Source organism: Pinus tabuliformis, chromosome 8 (assembly GCF_031772625.1).
Source record: "Pinus tabuliformis cultivar Carrire ecotype Pingquan chromosome 8, CPIR1, whole genome shotgun sequence".
NCBI lineage: Eukaryota > Viridiplantae > Streptophyta > Pinopsida > Pinales > Pinaceae > Pinus > Pinus tabuliformis.
The window spans coordinates 60,136,080-60,157,461 of NC_142294.1; the positions used below are offsets into that span (position 1 = coordinate 60,136,080).

Consider the following 21,382-nt stretch of genomic DNA (forward strand, 5'->3'; position numbering starts at 1 on the left):
TCTAAGTTGCTTATCAAGATTAGATGGGCACCTTGCGAGAAGAACAATATCGTTAGCATAGAGAAGAAGGATGATGACTATCCCAGCTAAGATCGTGCCAGCACAACCTGCTTCCTCTAAGCAACCTTCTAGCTTGTCGATGTAAATGCCAAATAGGGTAGGGGAGAGGGGTCAACCTTGTTTAACTTCGATATTATACTTAATATCTTTCGACCATCCCTCATTGCTCTTTAACTTGGCAATTACATTCTCATATAACTTTATAGCGGCAGCTCTCAACTCAAAAGGAACCTTTAGCTCTTCTAATCGATTCCATAGGTTGTTTCTAGGAACCGTATCGAAAGCCTTTCTAAAATCCACAAAGCAACAAAAGGGATTGGATTTATCATTGTGGCATTCCTTCAAGATGATCCTAAGCGTCACGAGGTGGTCTGTTGTTGAGTGTTGCCTTCTAAAACCCGCTTGGCCTTTAGCCCGCTTTGCTTCACTTTCAAGCTATATGTTCAACTTATTTTCCAAAATAATACCATATAACTTGGCTAAGAGAGCGATGATCATAATTGTCCGATAATTAGAGGGGTTATTTGTATCCCCACTTTTAAAAATAGGGATAATGAGGCTCTGAGTCCATGGCTTAGGGAACCCTTGCTTGACCGCTTGATTGAAAAGCTTGTGGATGTGGGGGATGAGGACAGGACCTCCAACTTTTAAGATTTCTGCCTGGTAACCTTCAATATCCTTAGCTTTCTCATTTGCCAAGTGTTTAACCCCAAAATCAATGTCTTCTAATGAGAAAACTTCTTTTGTTGTGAGCAAGGTTTCAAAGTTATCCATGACATTTGGAGATTCATAAAGCTTTTTAAGATAGGAATTCCAATTGTGTAAAGCAATTTTATTATTATCTTTAGTTTTCCTAGTTAGGTCTCTTTCCAAAACTTCTTAAGAACTACCTTAGAGAAGTGTAAGAGATTCTCTTGTCTTTTATGAATACGCTGCCTTTTACGAATATTATTATTTTATGAATATTACTAAGAAAATTAAAAATTAAAAATTCTAAACAAATTGTGCCTTAAGAAATCAGAAATGGTAAGCAAATTGTACTTTAAAACTAAACTAATGGTTTCTTACATCATTTATCTAAAAATTTGATTTTTAATAAAATAATTTTTAATTTAAAAAATGATCAAAGGAAAAATTATAATATTTATAGTTATGAATTTAATTATTTTATAAAATAAATTCACTCGGGGCTTTTCTAATTAATTTTTAAAAAACCATCTTCTAAAACCACACTAAACTAAATCTAAAGACTAATAATAATAATAATAATATAATATTGTATGGACAATAATTCTAAATTTATAAAGATTAAATAGATATTTGTTTTTAATTTTTAAAATAAAATATATAACTACAAATGTGTTTTTATTTATTAATATAAATTTATTAACATTATATTTTAATTTTTTATTAATATATATCTATATATATAAACTAAAATCTTGAGAAATCACATAACTAAAAAGTGATTTTTTTAATATCAATTTATTTCCATTTAAATTTATTATTATTAAAAATTAAAATTATAAAAATAATATATATATATATATAATAATTAAAACTTAAATTAATATTATTTAAATAAAAATTTAAAAATTGCATAATAAAATTCATTAAAAAACAAAGGTTATTGATTCAAACCTTAATAAATATAATTAACCAAAAAACATAAAAATAAATATAATTTTTAATAGCAAAATTAAAATAAATCTATATATATATAATTCATTTTTGTAAATGGATTTTATTTTATTTTTTATTTCAATCCATAGAAAATAAGCATTTAATGATACTAAATTAAAATTACATTTATTGATGATGATGGTGGTGGTTAACGTCCATTGATACCAAACTTTGGTCTATCGGATCTAAAGCAACGAATTATTTAGTTTGATTTAAGATTTTATTCCTATGCCCAAAAAGCTTGGAGAGAAGCCTCTCGAGCTCACTGTAATTTTGACAACGTAAAAGGCTAGGAAGGTCAGTGTTGCAACAAAGATTTTGAAACTGAGATCTAATGTGGTTGTACGTGGGGCACTCTAAGAGGAAGTGATTTTCATTCTCGATGTTCGTATTCTCACAGAGATGGCAGAACCTTTCCATCGATGGTGTTTTAGGAACTGCCCAACGACCCATTTCACTATGGAGCTCATGAGAGTTCGTTCTAATCTTGGCTATATTAATTTTCTTCTTTGAGCTAGTTAAAACAGAGAGATACTTTTGATCTTCTAGGGTGGGGTTGATGACCTCCTTATAATATCTTAATTTTCTTTTAGCTGCTAAATCTTTCTCACACCACATTTTTTCTTTGAACTTAGAAGTAACAATATTTTTAATGTTATTAATGTTTTGCAATGCAACATTCTCGTTGATCTCCCAATGGTTTAACTAGGCCCTGGTGTCTTTATACCAACCTCGTTTGAGCCTTAGGTGGTTTTGGTTGGAATTTAAAGCTAGCTTAGGAAGTCTATGGTCTCCTATGTTATTGAGTTTGTGCTTGTACAACAGAAGCCTAGTCATATCTAGGTTCTCAATAGGGGAAAGACCCACTTCTATAAGGAGAATAGGATAGGGTGTGTTGCTTTTAATTTTGAGGTTATACATTATAAAACGCTTCTGGATTTGCTTAATCTTTCTCCAGTATTCTCTAGAGATGCTACAACCCCAAACCTCACATCCATATAAGATAACCGGAGTGACTAAATTTTCAAAGAGGAACTTATTTCTATCCCACATTACGAGGTTTGTCGTTTTACAATTATTTTCAAGACCAAAATAAGCTTTCCATCCCCCATTAATCCTTTTCTCAATGCTATAGTTCCAGTTGAGCTTGCAATGAATATAAATTCCTAAGTACTTGTATGAAGACACTTCCTCCAAGTTACTATTGCCATACAGAAATTAAGGCCTGACATTCATGACAACACTGTCCCTTAATTCTAGGAGTAAATTATGTAAATTTCTTTGCTAATTGATATGAAATTAGTATGTAATTATCTCTCTTTAATTATAAATAAAGATCCTCACCACAATTACAGTGTGGTAGTTTATTCAACCTTCTCATAAGTGTCATTCTTGGATTTGATAATCATAACTTTTGTTTTGTCAGTGTTAACAATCATACCCATGGTAGAGCAAAAACCCTTAAGAAGTATAAGTTTCTTATCAAGATGAGATGGGCACCTTGCGAGAAGAACAATATCGTCAGCATAGAGAAGAAGGATGATGACTATCCCAACTAAGATCGTGCCATCACATCTTGCTTCCTCTAAATAACCTTCTAGCTTGTCGATGTAAATGCCAAATAGGGTAGGGGAGAGGGGGCAACCTTGGCAAAATTATAATACATATAATTTTTTTAAAGCTTTAGAGTATGTTTGAAATTGTTTGTGCTTGGTTAAAATCTCGTCTTTCTAAGATGTAAGGAAATGGTAACGGTCTAAAACTGAGAGAAATCATGAAAGACATATATGAGTGAATTCTTACTATGGGTCATTTCAGTGCCTTAGTTTTCCTTTGAATAAAAGTCATGAATCAGTGTATATTAACTAATAACTATCCTAAATCTATATCAACTTAATGACAACCAAAAATAATTATCCTAACTACTAATTAAACAAATAAATTATAATAAATTTCCCTTTTAAAAACCATACATATAATTTTTCCCAAAACACTTATTTATTTATAATATTATTTTATGCTATTAAAATAAACTTTGCATTTCAGTCTTATCCAAAAGTAATATCATTCAGTCTTATCCAAAAGTAATATCATGCCTTCGAACGATAGCATTAAGTAATGATATCATAACAAACAAACGAATATACACGTTAACTTTCGAAACTCAAAGGTATTATTGGTCCCCGCTAAGGAGTATCTTTCTCTTCTTTTTTTATTTCGAGACATTTGACTTTTCATTTTTGATATTTTGAAATTTGTTTAATTTTATTTTTGTATAGGTGAAAATATATGATGTGATTTCATATTATTAATATATTTGTAAATGTAAGTATTAAGTTTAAAGATTTGTATGGTGATGTGTAAGTATGTTTATATATTTTAAAATAAAAATAAAATATTTTCTAAATAGAAAAATAATGTCAATTATAATAAAAATTAAAAATAAAAATATGTTATGTATATTTAATAGTTGTCTATATGACCTAATATAATTTCATGTGAAAAACGTACACATTCATTTATCAATTGTGAATTGCAACATAGAATATGGGTGAAATGGAGCGTGTATGTGCTAGGGTTTCACAAGCGGGGTTTGCGGGATTGGGATCGGAGGCCATGAATCGGTCCATGGAGGGTGCGTATGGTGACTACGGAGTTGTGGTGCCTGGCCTCTAGCGAGTTCTAAACTCTGGATGGGCATACGCTGAGGTGCTTATGATGCGAAGGCATCCTAGATTTCGGAACACAGGGTACCCGGAGCAACCAGAGGAAGGAGAATAGGACCCTGCAGATGCCTTCATCCTTGGGGCAACCAAATCAAACAAGCTTAGGACTTGGATGACAAAACCCTTGCAGATGGGTTTGAAGCATATGAGAAACACGGCGGCAGCTAGGATAATTGTGGACGTGGACTATTCATTGTTCCGCAACATCATATCGGAACTCATCTGCTATCACAACAGAACCGCTCACGTCAGAGTGAACACGAATAGAAATCCCTTGATACTCCCAGATTTATAGTATTACTGGCATGCCGACTTTGGAATGGTGGCTGGGTGTTTACAACAAACAAGCTTGCAAGAAGTCACATAACAAGAAAACCAAATATCAATGTAATGTACGCTGGACACAGGGGCTAATATTCGCAGGTAGGCTAATTTTCCATGATTTTTACAACAACAAAAAAATCATCAATTTTCATTTTTTCTAAAAATGATTCGCCCAAATTTTACAAAATAAAATTATTTAACCTTTAAAATCGCCAACATTATATATATACTATATATAAAATCATTATAAATTTGAATAATTTTACAAATATATCAATACACATTTTATGGTTTGTATATTAGGGACTAATGAGATTCGCCAATGTTTTTAAACTTCAAGATAATTTTCCATCCTTAAAATTTTCCCTGATAGGTTCTGAAGAAAATAAGGATAAAAGCCCTTTGTTCCAGGAAATCCACACCTATATTTGCTTTCAAAATATAGATCTGAAGCATCCGTCGAGATTGGGCATATTTGGGATGGCTCCTGTTACGAACCCATTCAACAATCATCCCAAACAGACCTCAACGCATAGTGGATCACTTGTAGCAGAATGGTTAAGTGGCAACATGATGGATATAGATGCCCTGCATTTGGTAAAATCAATACACTTTCAAATTTTTATAAAAACCCTTGCGGGGGTGTCTTTATTAGTTTGGGTTTTGCATCAAACAGTGTGATGCATCTGAAGCAAATCATCTCCCGAAATAATGGATACCCTGCATATTTACAATATTTGATCTTTGGGCGCAGAGCATTGCAAGATATCCGGACCCTGATGGACTATAATATCATACCAACTTCTTCTATAACACTCAATCTGAGACTGTGAGGTGGCGCTGTGGCCTCCAACAAAATTAAAAATGTAGGAGGGATTGGGAGCAGTACATCAAAAAGCACAAAATCAAAATAGAAGCAAATAAATGGAGGTCTTTCCTTAAAAAATATCCTACAAGGAAAAAACGCAGCTACAGCACCATCAAAGCAAGCAGGTACTAAACCTAGTCCATATATAGTCGAGCAACTGAACTAGACTCCAGAACTAAATATAGACATTCCAGGAACAAATGAGCATTGTGCTACATTTGAATCACAAGCCATTATATGTCGATTCAACTATTTCTGGCCAAAACCAACAAAGCTTTTTCATTGAATTTTCACTAACTGGACTGTTCATTGTGAAATACACCTCTGCTCCAAGGGGTTCTTCACTGTCAAATTCCCAACATCGGATGTAAGAGACATTATCCTTCAGGAAGGACCATGGTTCTGGGGATCGACGAGCCTCTTCATCTCACCCCGGTTTTCGGAATTTGATGCAAATACCATGGTCATTTCCAGGATGTTGGTTTGGGTTCGTTTGCACAACCTCCCTCTACATTTTTGGGACAATCAACTCCTTGCTGGTATTGGGAACATCATTGGGAGATGCATCAAAATGGACACCCAAAGATTGGAGGAAAGAGTCTTCACAGTTGAACGAATTTGTGGAAGTAGATCTCAACAAAGGCTTACCGGATCAAATATAACTTATTCATAGACAACAAAACTGGACACAGATTTTAGATTATGAAAACACAAGCTTCAAATGCAGAATCTATCGGAAAACATGACACCTACAAAATACGTGCCCTGAAGCCAAGAAAGACACTCGAAGAAAGAAGAACACTGGGAAACAGCCCAAAGGATGGAAATTTCCCCACTTGAGTCTGATGAGGAGGAGGATGACGCAGAGGAAGAACCCACACCCAATGAGAACAATCAGACAGCCAAAGAACCAGAATTACAAGAGAATAACTGACAAGATCCAATTGAACCACAGAGATATCCGACAAAGATTCCGAAAGCAATGGATACCAGTGGAATCAGACGCCTACATACTTCAGACACCTTAGATTCAGACAAGGACAATGTAAGCCCTGATGATGGCAATCATCTTGCTCTTGTTTCTTCGTCGACGTCACAAGGTGAGTGGCACAAGGTAGAGAAAAAGAAAGTGAAAAAAGCATGAACTTTGTTTTTATATGAACTTTTGATCAATAGTCATGGACTTGTTGATGTAATGCACCTTAGCATATGCAACATGTAATTTTGTTTTCATTAATAAAATTACGATTTTTTCCTAGGAAAAAAATATAATTTCATGTAAAGTAATTAAAAGTAAAAAAAATTATGTGAGTAAGATATTTAAACCTTATACTATTCAAAAATATTTTAACACGTGACATCAACTTCATATATATCTATACAAAAAAATGTTAAAATAAAATATTTTAATGTTGTATACAATAAAATATCCAATGTGAGTTATTGATAAAATATTTTAACATGAATTAATATTGAGATATACTTAAATATATGTTAATAACAAAAAACAAGTTTAATGTGTGTTGGCAAAATGGCTCAATGCACATGTTATGTAATCTCTATAACATTCAAAAATACAATTTAAACAATAAAACATTACACATTATTTTTTGCACTCTAAAATAAGTTTCACCTGAAGAAATTTGATCCCTCTGGGCTCTTGTTAGATTTGTGGTTAAATAGATCTATGTTTGATGCAGGAGCATCCAGCTCCGAGGAGACATGTGACCGTTGACTGACGTACGGGATGACAGAAGCAAGACAAAGACTCCAGGATTGGGTGGACAGGTCACCAAGTTGGTCGTTGTCTTTTCTTTAATTATTGTTTGTTTCCTTTTATTTCAGAACATTTTAAATTACAAGTTGTTAGCTTAGGAAAGGAAAACTGTTTTAGTTAAATTTTTGTTAAAAGAAACCAAATGACAGTTACAGGATTCAGGTAGAACAGCTCAATAAGCAGTTATGCTTCCATGTCATTTAAAAAGAAAAGAAAGAATGTAACGGGGAGACGGTTGCCCCTCATAACAAGAGTGACATATAGCAAGACTGAAACCCTCTGTAACAGAACTAATTCATTTATAACAGAGACAATTTGTTACTGATATTTCCCACATATTGCATATAAAGATTTATTGTGTAACTACTGGGTATCTTAAGAACGAGTTGGAACAAACTTTAGCTGTAACAGGAATTAGAAGAACAGAGAACGCCACAGGCACCAAATCGAAATCAAGTCGACAACGAAATTATCCAGGCAACTGATACATTGAAGCAAGAAGAAGCGCTGAGGACACATAACCCCAGCAAACGAGACTACGGACTCTTACAAAGGCACCAGGTACAAATAAACACCATCACTGTTCTAATTCTTTTTCATAAAATAATACAGACATTGTATACAGAAAGTAAGGTTCGACTGCACAAAATCCGCCACGGGATTGTAAAATATTACAGTGTTAAATCATTTGAAAAACCCAGACATATATCGAAGTATCAACAACTTAATAATACTGAGTTAAATCATTTGAAAAACCCTGACATCTATCGAAGTCCCAACGACTGTCCAAGGACGAAATCACAAGTTGTTGCAGAAGAAACAGAGCTATCGAGATTACAAACGCCGGAAGAGACACGGCTGAGACCACACAAGACGCAGGCAAACATTTCAACAGTGCAAACCCTCTGCAACCTACAGTGATACTAAAGAAAACTACAGTTACACCAGCAAGGGAGCAAACCCTACCCGTTGCGAAGAGAGACAGGAATGAGTGGAGCTGGAGGTCGAACAAACCCTAAACCCTCGAAGGCTAGCCACCAGGTCCACCTGCGTTCACAGAAAAGCAGGGTTAGATAACAGAAATAACAAAACAGAGTTATAATAAAAACAGGGAGCCAAGAACCAAAGATGTGCAGCGTAATGGGGTCATAGGACTTACAGATAAGTCGACCAGGAGACCGCCGAGACAGAACCCGATAAGCCTAACTGAACAAGGCACAAGAAGTTGTGAGTGGTTGTTGCAAGAACCAGAGCAAAGTGAATCAGGGATTGATAAGTTACCTTTGAGAGCGAAGAGGAACCCAGCAAAGTGGAAGCGCCGAACTTGCAGATCACCTGTACAGTAACCATAACTGAGTAATGAAAGCCGGAAGAACCAAGCGTTAGGGAGAGTTCATATCAATACCAGAAACTTACCATTGCACACAGGTGAAGAATGACAGAACCATATGCGCTCAGACGACTCGTTACCCCAGCGAAGGAAGCCCGGAGACACAGATTGTCACCAGAAGCCGCAACAGGGTGAGACCCAAGGTATGGACAGAGAGTGAGGTCCATAGGAAAACCAAAGAGCGGACCAGGTTCGAGCTCGGGAAGCGACGACGGAAAAACAAAATGAAAACAGAGTAAACCTCAACTGTGCAGCAAGGCAAAATGACCCGAAACCTCAGCTAGTAGGGTTTAACAAGGCGGGAAGCTTGTTGACCGAGAGAACCGGCGGGTGGCCTTACCAATCTGATGGAGAAGGTATAATCATTAACTGCATATTAAAGGCAGATTGGACTTTCACTTGAACTGTGACAGCGAGGACCTGTAGGGTGATCACGTGGGTGCATTGTCCACGTCACCACAGGGCTGGGCCATCAAAAGTGGTATCAGAGCAGGTTTTGAGTAAAAGAAAATGGAGGTTGGCAGAAGAGGAAGAGGAAGAGGAAGAGTCCGGAGGGTAGCAGAAGAGGGACTCCGTGAGGAGATCCGTGTCTTGCGAGAACGTTTAGAAGCAGTAGAAGCTGGGGGAAGAAGAAACCCAGCAGATGACAGTGATGAAGATGTGGCAGAACCAGAGGATGAATTGGAGGGGGTGACACCGGAATTCAGACTGTTGAAGTCGGTTTTGCTGTCAAGTCATAAACCAAAACATGAGCTGTCAACTTACGACGGAAGTCTGTCCGCAGACGTGTTATTGGATTGGCTAAGTGAAGTCAACAAATATTTCGAATTTGAGGAAACCAGTGAGGATAAACAGGTGAAGTTCGCCGCCACCAAGCTGAAGGGACATGCGTCCTTGTGGTGGGACAGCATTCAGGCGGAGCGGAAGAGGCTTCACAAACAGCCTATAAAGAAGTGGTCCCGAATGGAGGCCAAACTGAAGGAGAAATTTCTGCCGAAGGATTACCAGATTATGCTGTACAGGCAGGTACAGAACCTGAAACAGAGGGGAATGACTGTAAAAGAATTTACAGAGGAGTTCTACAAGTTGAATTTGCGGGCAGGATATGTGGAAGACACCCCGGAGAAAACAGCCAGATTTGTGAATGGCTTAAGGGGGGAAATCTTGGATGAAATCGGTATCCTTTCACCCCGGACATTGGATGAAGCCTATCAGTTTGCGCTGAAGGCAGAGGAGAAAATTAACCGGAAGCAAAATGCCAGAAGAGGAGGTGGAACTGGCAGGGGGAAAGGTAAGATGTTTGGAAGAGGCCGAGGTACAGGTTCAAGTGAAGAAGGCAGCAGCTCTAAGTCTGCTGGAACAGCAGAAAAAGACAATAGCACTAGAGGAGGACGACCACCTCAGCGAGGGCGAGGGAATGGTCGGGGCAGGGGAACTGTCCAGTGCTATCGCTGCCACAAATTGGGACACAAGTCGTATGACTGTCCTGAAGGTGAACCGGCAGGTGGAAGAGGAGCTTATGTTGCTCAGCCAGAGGATGCTGAGGCAACACCTCAAGAAGCGGAAAATGCACCAGAGACAGGTGAAGCCTTGGTGTTGAATAAAGTGCTGTTGAAACCAGCAAAGGAGGTTGCAGAACCAGATCAACGAAAAGCTTTGTTCCGCACTGTCTGCAAGTCGCGGGGCAAGTGCTGCAAACTGATCATTGACAGTGGGAGTACTGACAATCTTGTGGCTGTGGAGATGGTAGAAAAGCTGGGATTAAAAAAATTGAAGCACCCTACTCCCTACAAAGTGTCATGGCTGCAGAAAGGACATCAGCTGTTAGTTGACGAACAATGTGAGGTGGAATTTCAGATTGGTAGGTACAAGGATAAGATCCTTTGTGATGTCATGCCAATGGATGTCTGTCACCTACTGTTGGGACGACCTTGGCAGTTTGATAGAAGTGCAGTTCATGACGGAAAAACGAATTGCTATAAGTTTGTTAAAGATGGGATCAAGCACACGCTTGTACCCATCAAGGAGGAAAATACAGCAGAAGCCAGTGGAGTGAAGGCATTGCTGATGGGCGGAAAGGAGTTTGTGAAACAGATTGAGGACAACGAAATAAATTTTGCTGTCATAAGAAGACCGAAGGCAGTGGTATTACATACACAGATATCAGATTTTCCTGAGGAAGTTCAGAAGTTGCTGCAAGAATTTGGGGACATTGTGGTGGATGACCTTCCCGATGAATTACCACCAAAGAGGGGTATTAGTCACTGTATTGACTTTATACCAGGGGCAAGCCTGCCAAATAAAGCAGCTTACCGTATGAGTCCTAAAGACCATGAGGAAATTAGGAAGCAAGTCCAGGAATTACTAGACAAAGGGTTGATTCGAGAAAGCATGAGCCCTTGTGCGGTACCGATCGTTTTGGCTCCAAAGAAGGGAGGAGAATGGCGAATGTGCACAGACTCCGGAGCCATAAACAAGATTACTGTTAGGTACAGGTTTCCCTTGCCAAGGATGGATGATATGATGGATTGTTTGAGCGGGGCAGCCTATTTCTCGAAAATTGACCTGAAGAGCGGATATCACCAGATTCGAATTCGAGAAGGCGACGAGTGGAAGACAGTTTTCAAGACAAACGAAGGCTTATATGAGTGGCTGGTGATGCCATTTGGGTTGAGCAACGCTCCCAGCACATTCATGTGCTTGATGAATGAGGTACTGAAGGAATTTAATGGTAAGTTTGTAATAGTTTACCTGGACGATATTTTGATTTTTAGCAGGACTAAAGAGGAGCATTTCAGGCATTTACAGAGTGTGTTGAGGAAGCTGCAGCAAAACAAGCTGCTGATTAATCTGAAAAAGTGTACCTTTTTTCAGCGAGAATTAGTATATATGGGATTTGTCATTGCAGAAAATGAATTAAAAATGGACCCGGAAAAGGTGGCAGCTATAGTTAGCTGGCCTTCTCCAAAAAGTTTATTTGAAGTCCGAAGTTTCCATGGACTAGCCAGTTTTTATAGGAAGTTTATCAGAAATTTCAGCGAGATCTGCGCACCTATGTTGGATACGATCAAGAAGGTGAATCAGCCTTTTCACTGGACTGAAGCAGCAGAAAGTAGTTTTCAAAGTTCGTTGCGATGCCAGTGGGACAGCCATTGGGGCAGTCCTTAGACAGGAGGACAGACCGGTCGCTTTCTTCAGTGAAAAGCTAAACGAGAGTAGGCAGAAATACTCAACCTACGACAAAGAATTTTACGCAATCGTACAAGCTTTGAAGCATTGGCGGCATTATTTGCTAGGAAATGAGTTTGTTTTATTTACAGATAATTCTGCGTTGCAGTACATTATGCAGCAGCATAAATTGAACCACAAACATGCAGCTTGGGTTGAGTACCTGCAGAATTTTACGTTCGTACTAAAACACATTAGTGGACAAGCGAACAAGGTGGCGGATGCACTGAGTAGAAGAACGTTGCTTCTACAGGAAAGCACGATGCAGGTCTTGGGTTTTGAGCACTTGAAAGAGCTGTATCAGACTGATACCGAATTTAAGGAGGCATATGAGGCTTGCCAAAACCCTCTGTTAAGAAATAACAGCATGTGGTTAGACTATAATCTACAGGAAGGATTGCTGTTTAAGGGAGGACAGCTGTGTATACCCAACTGTTCTATGCGGGAAAATATTATACAGGAGAAGCACAGTGGAGGACTGGCTGGACACTTTGGTATAGACAAAACGATTGCTCAGGTACGACATTTCTATTTCTGGCCGAAACTGCAGCGGGATGTGCAGAGGTACGTGAGTAGATGCAAAGTTTGTCAACTAGCAAAGGGTCACAGTCAAAACACTGGTCTTTATTTGCCATTGCCGATTCCAAGTCGACCATGGGATTCAGTGAGCATGGACTTTGTTCTGGGTTTGCCGAAGACACAACGGGGTTTTGATTCAGTAATGGTTGTAGTTGACCGATTTTCAAAAATGGCACATTTTGTACCTTGCAAGAAAACCAGCGATGCCACTTATATAGCACACCTTTTCTTTACTGAAATCGTTCGGTTGCATGGACTCCCGAAATCCATTATCTCTGACAGGGATGTAAAGTTTACTGGTCACTTTTGGAGAACTCTGTGGAAAAAGTTGAATACTCAGTTGCAGTTCAGCTCCGCTTATCATCCGCAGACTGATGGTCAAACGGAGGTAGTAAACAGAAGTCTGGGGAACTTACTTCGAAGTTTAACAGGGGAAAATTCCCGGACGTGGGACTGTGTACTTGCTCAGGCGGAATTCGCATACAACGATTCGCCTAACCGCAGCACCGGTTACAGTCCGTTCCAGATTTTGTACGGCATGCATCCGCGAGGAGTGCATGAATTACGAGATTTGGGGAAACTCGAGAAACGGAGCGCTGATGGGGAAGAATTCGCTCAAGCGATGAGCAATTTACACGAACAGGTCAAGCTGAAGTTGCAGGACAACAGTCAAAAGTATAAACAGCGAGCTGACACAAGGCGTCGGGAAGTTCAGTTTAATGTTGGGGATGAAGTCCTTGCGTATTTACGTAAGGAGAGGTTTCCAAAACGGGAGTACAACAAATTAAAATTCAAGAAGATCGGTCCCTGCAAAATCATCCGAAAATTTTCTGCGAACGCTTATGAGATACAGTTGCCACCCGGGATTGGTATTTCTCCCATTTTTAACGTGGCAGATCTGTTTCCCTATGTCGCTGATTCGGAGAATGATGCAGCAGCAACAATGCCACGGAACACCAGCTATGGAGAAGATTCTTGGACGAGACAGTTGCCAACGGCACCACCCCTTGAGATCGAAAGAATTCTGGATACACAGGTAGCTAGACGCACACGCAGGAAGGAGTATCTGCGGTATTTAGTCAAGTGGCAGAACCGTCCAATAGAGGACAGTTCTTGGCTCAACGCAACGCAGATAAAAAAAGCGGGCTATTCTGTTGACGACCTCATGGAACGGAGCCATGACTTTTTACCACCCCGGGAGCCTGATGCAGGAGCATCCAGCTCCGAGGAGACATGTGACCGTTGACTGATGTACGGGATGACAGAAGCAAGACAAAGACTCCAGGATTGGGTGGACAGGTCACCAAGTTGGTCGTTGTCTTTTCTTTAATTATTGTTTGTTTCCTTTTATTTCAGAACATTTTAAATTACAAGTTGTTAGCTTAGGAAAGGAAAACTGTTTTAGTTAAATTTTTGTTAAAAGAAACCAAATGACAGTTACAGGATTTAGGTAGAACAGTTCAATAAGCAGTTATGCTTCCATGTCATTTAAAAAGAAAAGAAAGAATGTAACGGGGAGACGGTTGCCCCTCATAACAAGAGTGACATATAGCAAGACCGAAACCCTCTATAACAGAACTAATTCATTTATAACAGAGACAATTTGTTACTAATATTTCCCACATATTGCATATAAAGATTTATTGTGTAACTACTGTGTATCTTAAGAACGAGTTGGAACAAACTTTAGCTGTAACAGGAATTAGAAGAACAGAGAACGCCACAGGCACCAAATCGAAATCAAGTCGACAACGAAATTATCCAGGCAACTGATACATTGAAGCAAGAAGAAGCGCTGAGGACACATAACCCCAGCAAACGAGACTACAGACTCTTACAAAGGCACCAGGTACAAATAAACACCATCACTGTTCTAATTCTTTTTCATAAAATAATACAGACATTGTATACAGAAAGTAAGGTTCGACTGCACAAAATCCGCCACGGGACTGTAAAATATTACAGTGTTAAATAATTTGAAAAACCCAGACATATATCGAAGTATCAACAACTTAATAATACTGAGTTAAATCATTTGAAAAACCCTGACATCTATCGAAGTCCCAACGACTGTCCAAGGACGAAATCACAAGTTGTTGCAGAAGAAACAGAGCTATCGAGATTACAAACGCCGGAAGAGACATGGCTGAGACCACACAAGACGCAGGCAAACATTTCAACAGTGCAAACCCTCTGCAACCTACAGTGATACTAAAGAAAACTACAGTTACACCAGCAAGGGAGCAAACCCTACCCGTTGCGAAGAGAGACAGGAATGAGTGGAGCTGGAGGTCGAACAAACCCTAAACCCTCGAAGGCTAGCCACCAGGTCCACCTGCGTTCACAGAAAAGCAGGGTTAGATAACAGAAATAACAAAACAGAGTTATAATAAAAACAGGGAGCCAAGAACCAAAGATGTGCAGCGTAATGGGGTCATAGGACTTACAGATAAGTCGACCAGGAGACCGCCGAGACAGAACCCGATAAGCCTAACTGAACAAGGCACAAGAAGTTGTGAGTGGTTGTTGCAAGAACCAGAGCAAAGTGAATCAGGGATTGATAAGTTACCTTTGAGAGCGAAGAGGAACCCAGCAAAGTGGAAGCGCCGAACTTGCAGATCACCTGTACAGTAACCATAACTGAGTAATGAAAGCCGGAAGAACCAAGCGTTAGGGAGAGTTCATATCAAGACCAGAAACTTACCATTGCACACAGGTGAAGAACGACAGAACCATATGCGCTCAGACGACTCGTTACCCCAGCGAAGGAAGCCCGGAGACACAGATTGTCACCAGAAGCCGCAACAGGGTGAGACCCAAGGTATGGACAGAGAGTGAGGTCCATAAGAAAACCAAAGAGCGGACCAGGTTCGAGCTCGGGAAGCGACGACGGAAAAACAAAATGAAAACAGAGTAAACCTCAACTGTGCGGCAAGGCAAAATGACCCGAAACCTCAGCTAGTAAGGTTTAACAAGGCGGGAAGCTTGTTGACCGGGAGAACCGGCGGGTGGCCTTACCAATCTGACGGAGAAGGTATAATCATTAACTGCAGATTAAAGGCAGATTGGACTTTCACTTGAACTGTGACAACGAGGACCTGTAGGGTGATCACGTGGGTGCATTGTCCACGTCACCACAGGGCTGGGCCATCAATGTTGGTTCTACATCCCAATGTGAAGGCGATGGGTAAGTATGTTTGTACATATTAAAATTAAAATAAAATATTCTCTAGCTATAATAAAAAAATAAAATAAAATAAAATATGTTATGAAAATTTAATTAGTTGTCCATATGACCTAATATAATTTCATGTAAAGTAATTAGATGTAAAAAAACAAATGTGTGTAAGATGTTTAAACCTTATACTTTTCAAAAATATTTTAACAGATGATATCAACTTCATATGTGTGTGTGTGTTAAAAGTATGTTAAAATAAAATATTCTAATGTTGTATACAGTAAAATATCCAATGTGAGTTATAGATAAAATATTTTAATATGAATTACTATCAATATATATTTAAAGGAGTTGTCTTTAGTGTGACTTTTTGGACTTTCTGGTGTCTAATTTGAGGGAAATTTTTGAGGTGAAACCTTGATTTGTGTTATTTAAACTGATTTTTTGACTATATATATGGATTCACATCCTGAAAAATCCCTAGGGCACTTCGATTGTGCAAGGGTTACCCATCAAACTTGTGATTTCAATAAATTATTATCAGATTTTAGATAAATTAGACCGGAAAAACCCACCGGAAAAGCTTCCAAAAGTCTCACTAAAGACAACTCGATACTTAAATATATATTAATAACAAAAAACAAGTTTAATTTGCGTTGATAAAATGGTTCAATGCATATGTTATGTAATCTCTATAACATTCAAAAATACAATTTAAACAATAAAAAATTACACATTATTTTTTGCACTCTATAATAAGTTTGCACCTGAAGAAATTTTATCCCTTTAGGCTCATGTTAGATCCTTGGTTAAGATGGATGTATGTTGGTTAGTATATTTTTCAAATGTAAGGGAAAGAAAATATCAAAGTTAATTGTAGTGGTTATGTTTGTTTAAAAGTTATGGATTTTGTTTTTGGATGGAAAATGAATCATTTCATAAAGTCAATTTTCATCTCACACCTCATGGAATATTTTCAATGATCCTATAATTCCAAACCTAAATTGTCTAGTTGATCGCCCACTTATAATAATCATAGACATGTAACCATGACTTTTACAGAGAGAAATAGAATAGGAAGAGGCTCTGAAATAGAATAGGAAGAGGAGGCAATGATTAAGAGGGTGAAGAGATAATGATGGTGCAAAACAAGAGCCTGCTAGTGTTTGGCAAAAGAAGGTAACATGAAGATGAAGAGGGCATGCATGGGGGGTGCCAAGCAAGATAGACAAGTGGATTACACTAACAAATGGAACATAGACCAATCAACAATTGCCACATGGTGGTTTGCAGGATATGACACAAATCAAACATCAATTGACAAATGTCAACGTTCAAAAGGCTCTATACAAACAACAAAACTTTCCACCCCATTGTCATAATAGCATTATTTTACTCATAAAGACAAATTAATGCACCTTCTCACTTTAATCTAACTCCAATTCTCTTTTAAGAAGTGCGATTAGAAAGTTCTTGTGAGAAAAAATGTGTGTAGCATAATTGCACCAAGAGAAATAAGTGTTATACAATCCATGTGAGATGTTGAACACTTTGTCTGTGTTCACATGGATATGTATGGAACATTATAGAAAAAATAATTATTAATGATGACTTGGTAAAAATAGGTAGGTAATATAGTCCCCTCTAGAGTTCAAATCTCACTAGGTGACATGCTAGTGCTTGTTCTTATGCTTGCAGATTTGCATTAAAGTGCATAACAACATTTATGGCTAATTATGAATCTTGAATCTTTTTGATAAAATAAATATCTACACTAACCATTCCTTAGCTTAAGATAACTAAATTTTAATGGTTCTAATTGTTCCCTATATATGCATTAACCTCATCATGATAAGAGGAAACCACTTTATATAAAAACCTACGCTTTTAAAAAATCAAAATACTATTATTTTTTTGAAATCGACATAATTCGTTATTGTCATCAAGCATTATGCCCCAAAATCGATCCATTGATCTCAATTAGGGTTTTCACATCCCCCTACTCCTAAAATCACATGGCCTCCCCATGGGGGTGAGGAGTAACCCCCCCTTTAGCAATATTGTAGCGGGAAGAGCCATAAAAAATAAATATTGTAGACCTAGCAACCCAACTCAACAAGGAATAATCAGCAATAGCATCGAAAGACCAAAACCATAATAGAAGAACTAGTACAACTAGACACAAAATCCTATCTTAAAACTCAAAGGAGAGCGCACAAGTAAACACCAGGTAACAACTCCAAACGTACATTTGTTTCTTTGGGAGTAAAAAGCAATATTAATAAGGAACACTCAAAAGGAGCAAAAGAAAATAAAAAAATACAAAAGAGGTAGGAAAAACAACAAACAAGTAATTGACGAAACATGGGAATATCTTGTAAGCGCGGGTAGCGTAGTCTTGATGATTGAGGCATTTCAGCGTCCTCCCCCACACTCTCAATAAAAATAATATCATGGAACATTAGAGGTCTCAATGGAAAATCTAAACATAGACTTCTCAAGAACAAAATAAGACAAGAAATCATGGCATTTTCATGCTTCAGGGAACTAAATTCCCTATATAAATTCTTCAAAACATCTCCAAATGTATTTGGAATAACTTTTACGTTATAGTCAATGATGCTTGTGGTGCATTAGGAGGTATATCCATTCTTTGGAACCTTGATAACATAATCTAGCAAGATTCTCTAGCCAACTAAAAAACCATAACAACTAGATTTCACATTTTGGGATCTACAAAGATGGGATTCATTACCAATGTATATGGCCCAACACAACTCAAGGAAAAAAAACCTTTCCTCCATTGTCTTCAAATCTAGTGCATATCATGGGGGATAATTACTAAATGGTGGGAGGAGGCTTCAACCTAATCAAGTCTCTTCAAGAAAAAAAGGGAGGGAATCAGAAAATTGGACAAGAAATCACAGGTATTCTTTGAATTTTTGCATAGTTAAAAAATAGTGGATTTAGAGACCAACAACAGTGTCTTCACCTGGAATAATAGAAGAGGAGGCTAATCATAAGTAGCATCTCAACTTGACAAGTATTTAATTTATGAAATCCTTCTCCTCTCAGGGTTCAACTTTCAAGCCTCACTTTTGTCTTTCCATGGCTTAGACCATTTGCCCATAAAGATAGTCATAGATTAGATAAGAATGCCATGAAACAAACATTTCTGCTTTGAGGCATTCTAGATGATTAGGAGCTCAAAATTTGTCAAAATTTAAAAGTGTCATAATTTTGATAAACTTAGCTTCAAATTGAAGAGTTCGTCATTCTCAATCCAATGGTGCAAACGACACTCAAATTCGAGTTTGTATGCAGAAGTTTGAGTCGGTCAAAGTTCAGGGTTGACTTGATGACATGGAAGGATTGGATGACATAGCAAAGGTTCTATCCAATCAGCAGGTGCCAAGTGGAATCCCGCCATTGGCCCTTGCAAATAGCATACCGCAGCGGCAAGGTGAATCGAGTAAGAATCGACCCCCAGACAAAGCTGATTGCGCTTAGCGAAATCGCATAACGCAGGAAAGGATATCGGCCCTGACCCCGATAGTTTATGGAGTGTGATGTGATGTGATCGCATATTGCAATCGCATCGGCCATAAGTTATCGACCCCGGTACAAGCACAGTTAAGTCCGGAATGTGATAACGATGATTGTGATGAGCAGGAGGTTCCGGACGCGATATTGTATTGTGTTGCAATTTATAATCTGGCGGGTCCCTTATCGCTAGTTCGCATGTTTCATGTGTTAAAGTCTTGTGTAATGTGTATTACCACTGGCATGCCAATTGCGATATCTGACAGACTGTGGGACTGCTGCCATAACCGTCAGACCTAACCGCAAGTGTGACCACTCAGCGCTTAACTGCTAGATTGGCGGGATTGATGGTGGAACTATTGTTTGTGGTGGAACTGCTAGTTTTTTTCTGCGGTTAGTGAATTTAACTAGCAGTAAGCCAGATTTGGAGGAGGAAATTGTGGTGAGACTAGCAGAAGTCATAACTAGGGAAATTTTCGACCAATTTGGATGCAAAAAGAGGCTAGATAGCCACTTTTGGGCATTCTGAACTCATTGGAACATGTTTCGGAGTCAAAGGAGAACTTTTGGATAGGCTTTTTGCAAAGTGAATCCTATGGGTGCCCTGCTCAACCAGAGTGTTGATTCAATTTATGGAGGAGTTCCAAGATGGAGACAACCTTGTAGGGGTATTCCAGCCTCCATATGTCTTCTGTAGCAGCCATTACAATAGTGTTATAACTGTATTTCTTCTTTGCTCCATATGTGTATGGAGAAAGAGACTTATTAAGTACTTCAAGTGGATTGTTGTACTTGTTTATGCTCTTGGAAGTTAAAGTACGGAGTTTTGATTTGAGAGCCCTTAACTCGCTGATCGTTTCATGACTAACTATAGGTTGTCATATGTTTAGAGTAAGAATTGTTTGCAGAAGAATGTTTCCTCGAAGGGGAAACTAGCCACTCTTTTTGTTAGCACATTTATGTACTCTTTATCTGAAGAATTTTGAGCAAAATGAGAAGAGGTCATGCCTTTAGAGTTGATCCAAGGAGATGCAGCCCAGGATGGGTGAACTCCTTTATCAATGGTTGGTGTATTATTGTTTGATGCATGCTTCCATTTAGTGTTTTGGTTTCATGTTTTAAGTTTTTCTTCATGAAACTATCTTAAGCAAAAACACATAAAATTCATTCTTTTACTTGCTACTTTGGAATACAACCTCAAGCACATTTTTATATTATGATGAGGGGAATTAGCATAGCATTACTAATCTGCCCCAATTCAGATCAGGTTGGTATCAGAGCTATGGTTTTGCTTTGTGCAAGGAGGAATTGACTGTTGTTTGCAAGTAAATGTGTTTTGAAGCTCATTGAGGAGAAGGTTTTGGAAAGGAGAGCAATATTGTTTCAATCTCTACCACCAAGTTCTACCTCAAATTGCAGTAGAAGCTTCAAACAAAGCATGTCCCAAGGAGAAGAGCCTACAAGAATGTTAGAGGATGTGAAGGCTTTTAGAAAGGCTTTCTTAAACATGGCAGAAATGGTGAAAGTCCTCTATGAAGAGAGGAATACCAATTTGCAAGGTGAAGGATCTAGACCTCCAAGAGGAGAATGTTATCCAAGGGAACAAGGTAACAATAATGGTGATAAACCACCATCTTCTCCACAATCTTCATGCTTTTCTACAACTATTATGCAAGATGCTAGTGTAGAAAGTCCTTTAGAGAAGGTAGATGGACAAGTTTGTACCTTTTGTCCACATGATGTGGAAAATGAGGTTCAATCAGCACCCAAGTTCGAGGAGTTGAAAGAAGAGAGTCGAAGAGTCCAAGAGGACACATCTCGAATCAAAAGGGAATTTGAAAGCATCTTCATATTCCAATAAAAGGATGCAGCAAATGGTAAGAATTTACATGCTTCTTGCTTATGCAAAAGTATTAATTTAAATTTATTTGTGGCCTTTGAAAAACATAGTAAAGGCATTAGATCCAAACTCTTAACCAAGATGGGTTACAAGGGAGGAGGCCTTGGCATAAACTTGTAAGGCATT

At 38.3% G+C, this 21,382-nt stretch overlaps 1 protein-coding gene across 1 annotated transcript; it reads left to right on the top strand.

The window, feature by feature from the left end:
* Positions 1-9,338: 9,338 nt before the first annotated feature.
* On the top strand, positions 9,339-14,001 carry LOC149234141 (uncharacterized). The gene is made up of 5 exons (XM_089368166.1): positions 9,339-10,733; positions 10,854-11,234; positions 11,703-11,777; positions 11,932-13,706; positions 13,992-14,001. Exons 1-5 carry the CDS (start codon positions 9,339-9,341, stop codon positions 13,999-14,001), a joined length of 3,636 nt encoding a protein of 1,211 aa, XP_089224292.1.
* The last annotated feature ends 7,381 nt before the right edge of the window (positions 14,002-21,382 follow it).

Bases quoted from the DNA above. Each gene is read 5' to 3' on its own strand.
- LOC149234141 (XM_089368166.1), top strand. From the start codon at position 9,339: ATGGAGGTTGGCAGAAGAGGAAGAGGAAGAGGAAGAGTCCGGAGGGTA. The intron at 10,734-10,853 runs GTCTGTCACCTA...GTACCCATCAAG, and splicing joins GTGATGTCATGCCAATGGAT to GAGGAAAATACAGCAGAAGC. The intron at 11,778-11,931 runs GTTAGCTGGCCT...ACTGGACTGAAG, and splicing joins CGGAAAAGGTGGCAGCTATA to CAGCAGAAAGTAGTTTTCAA.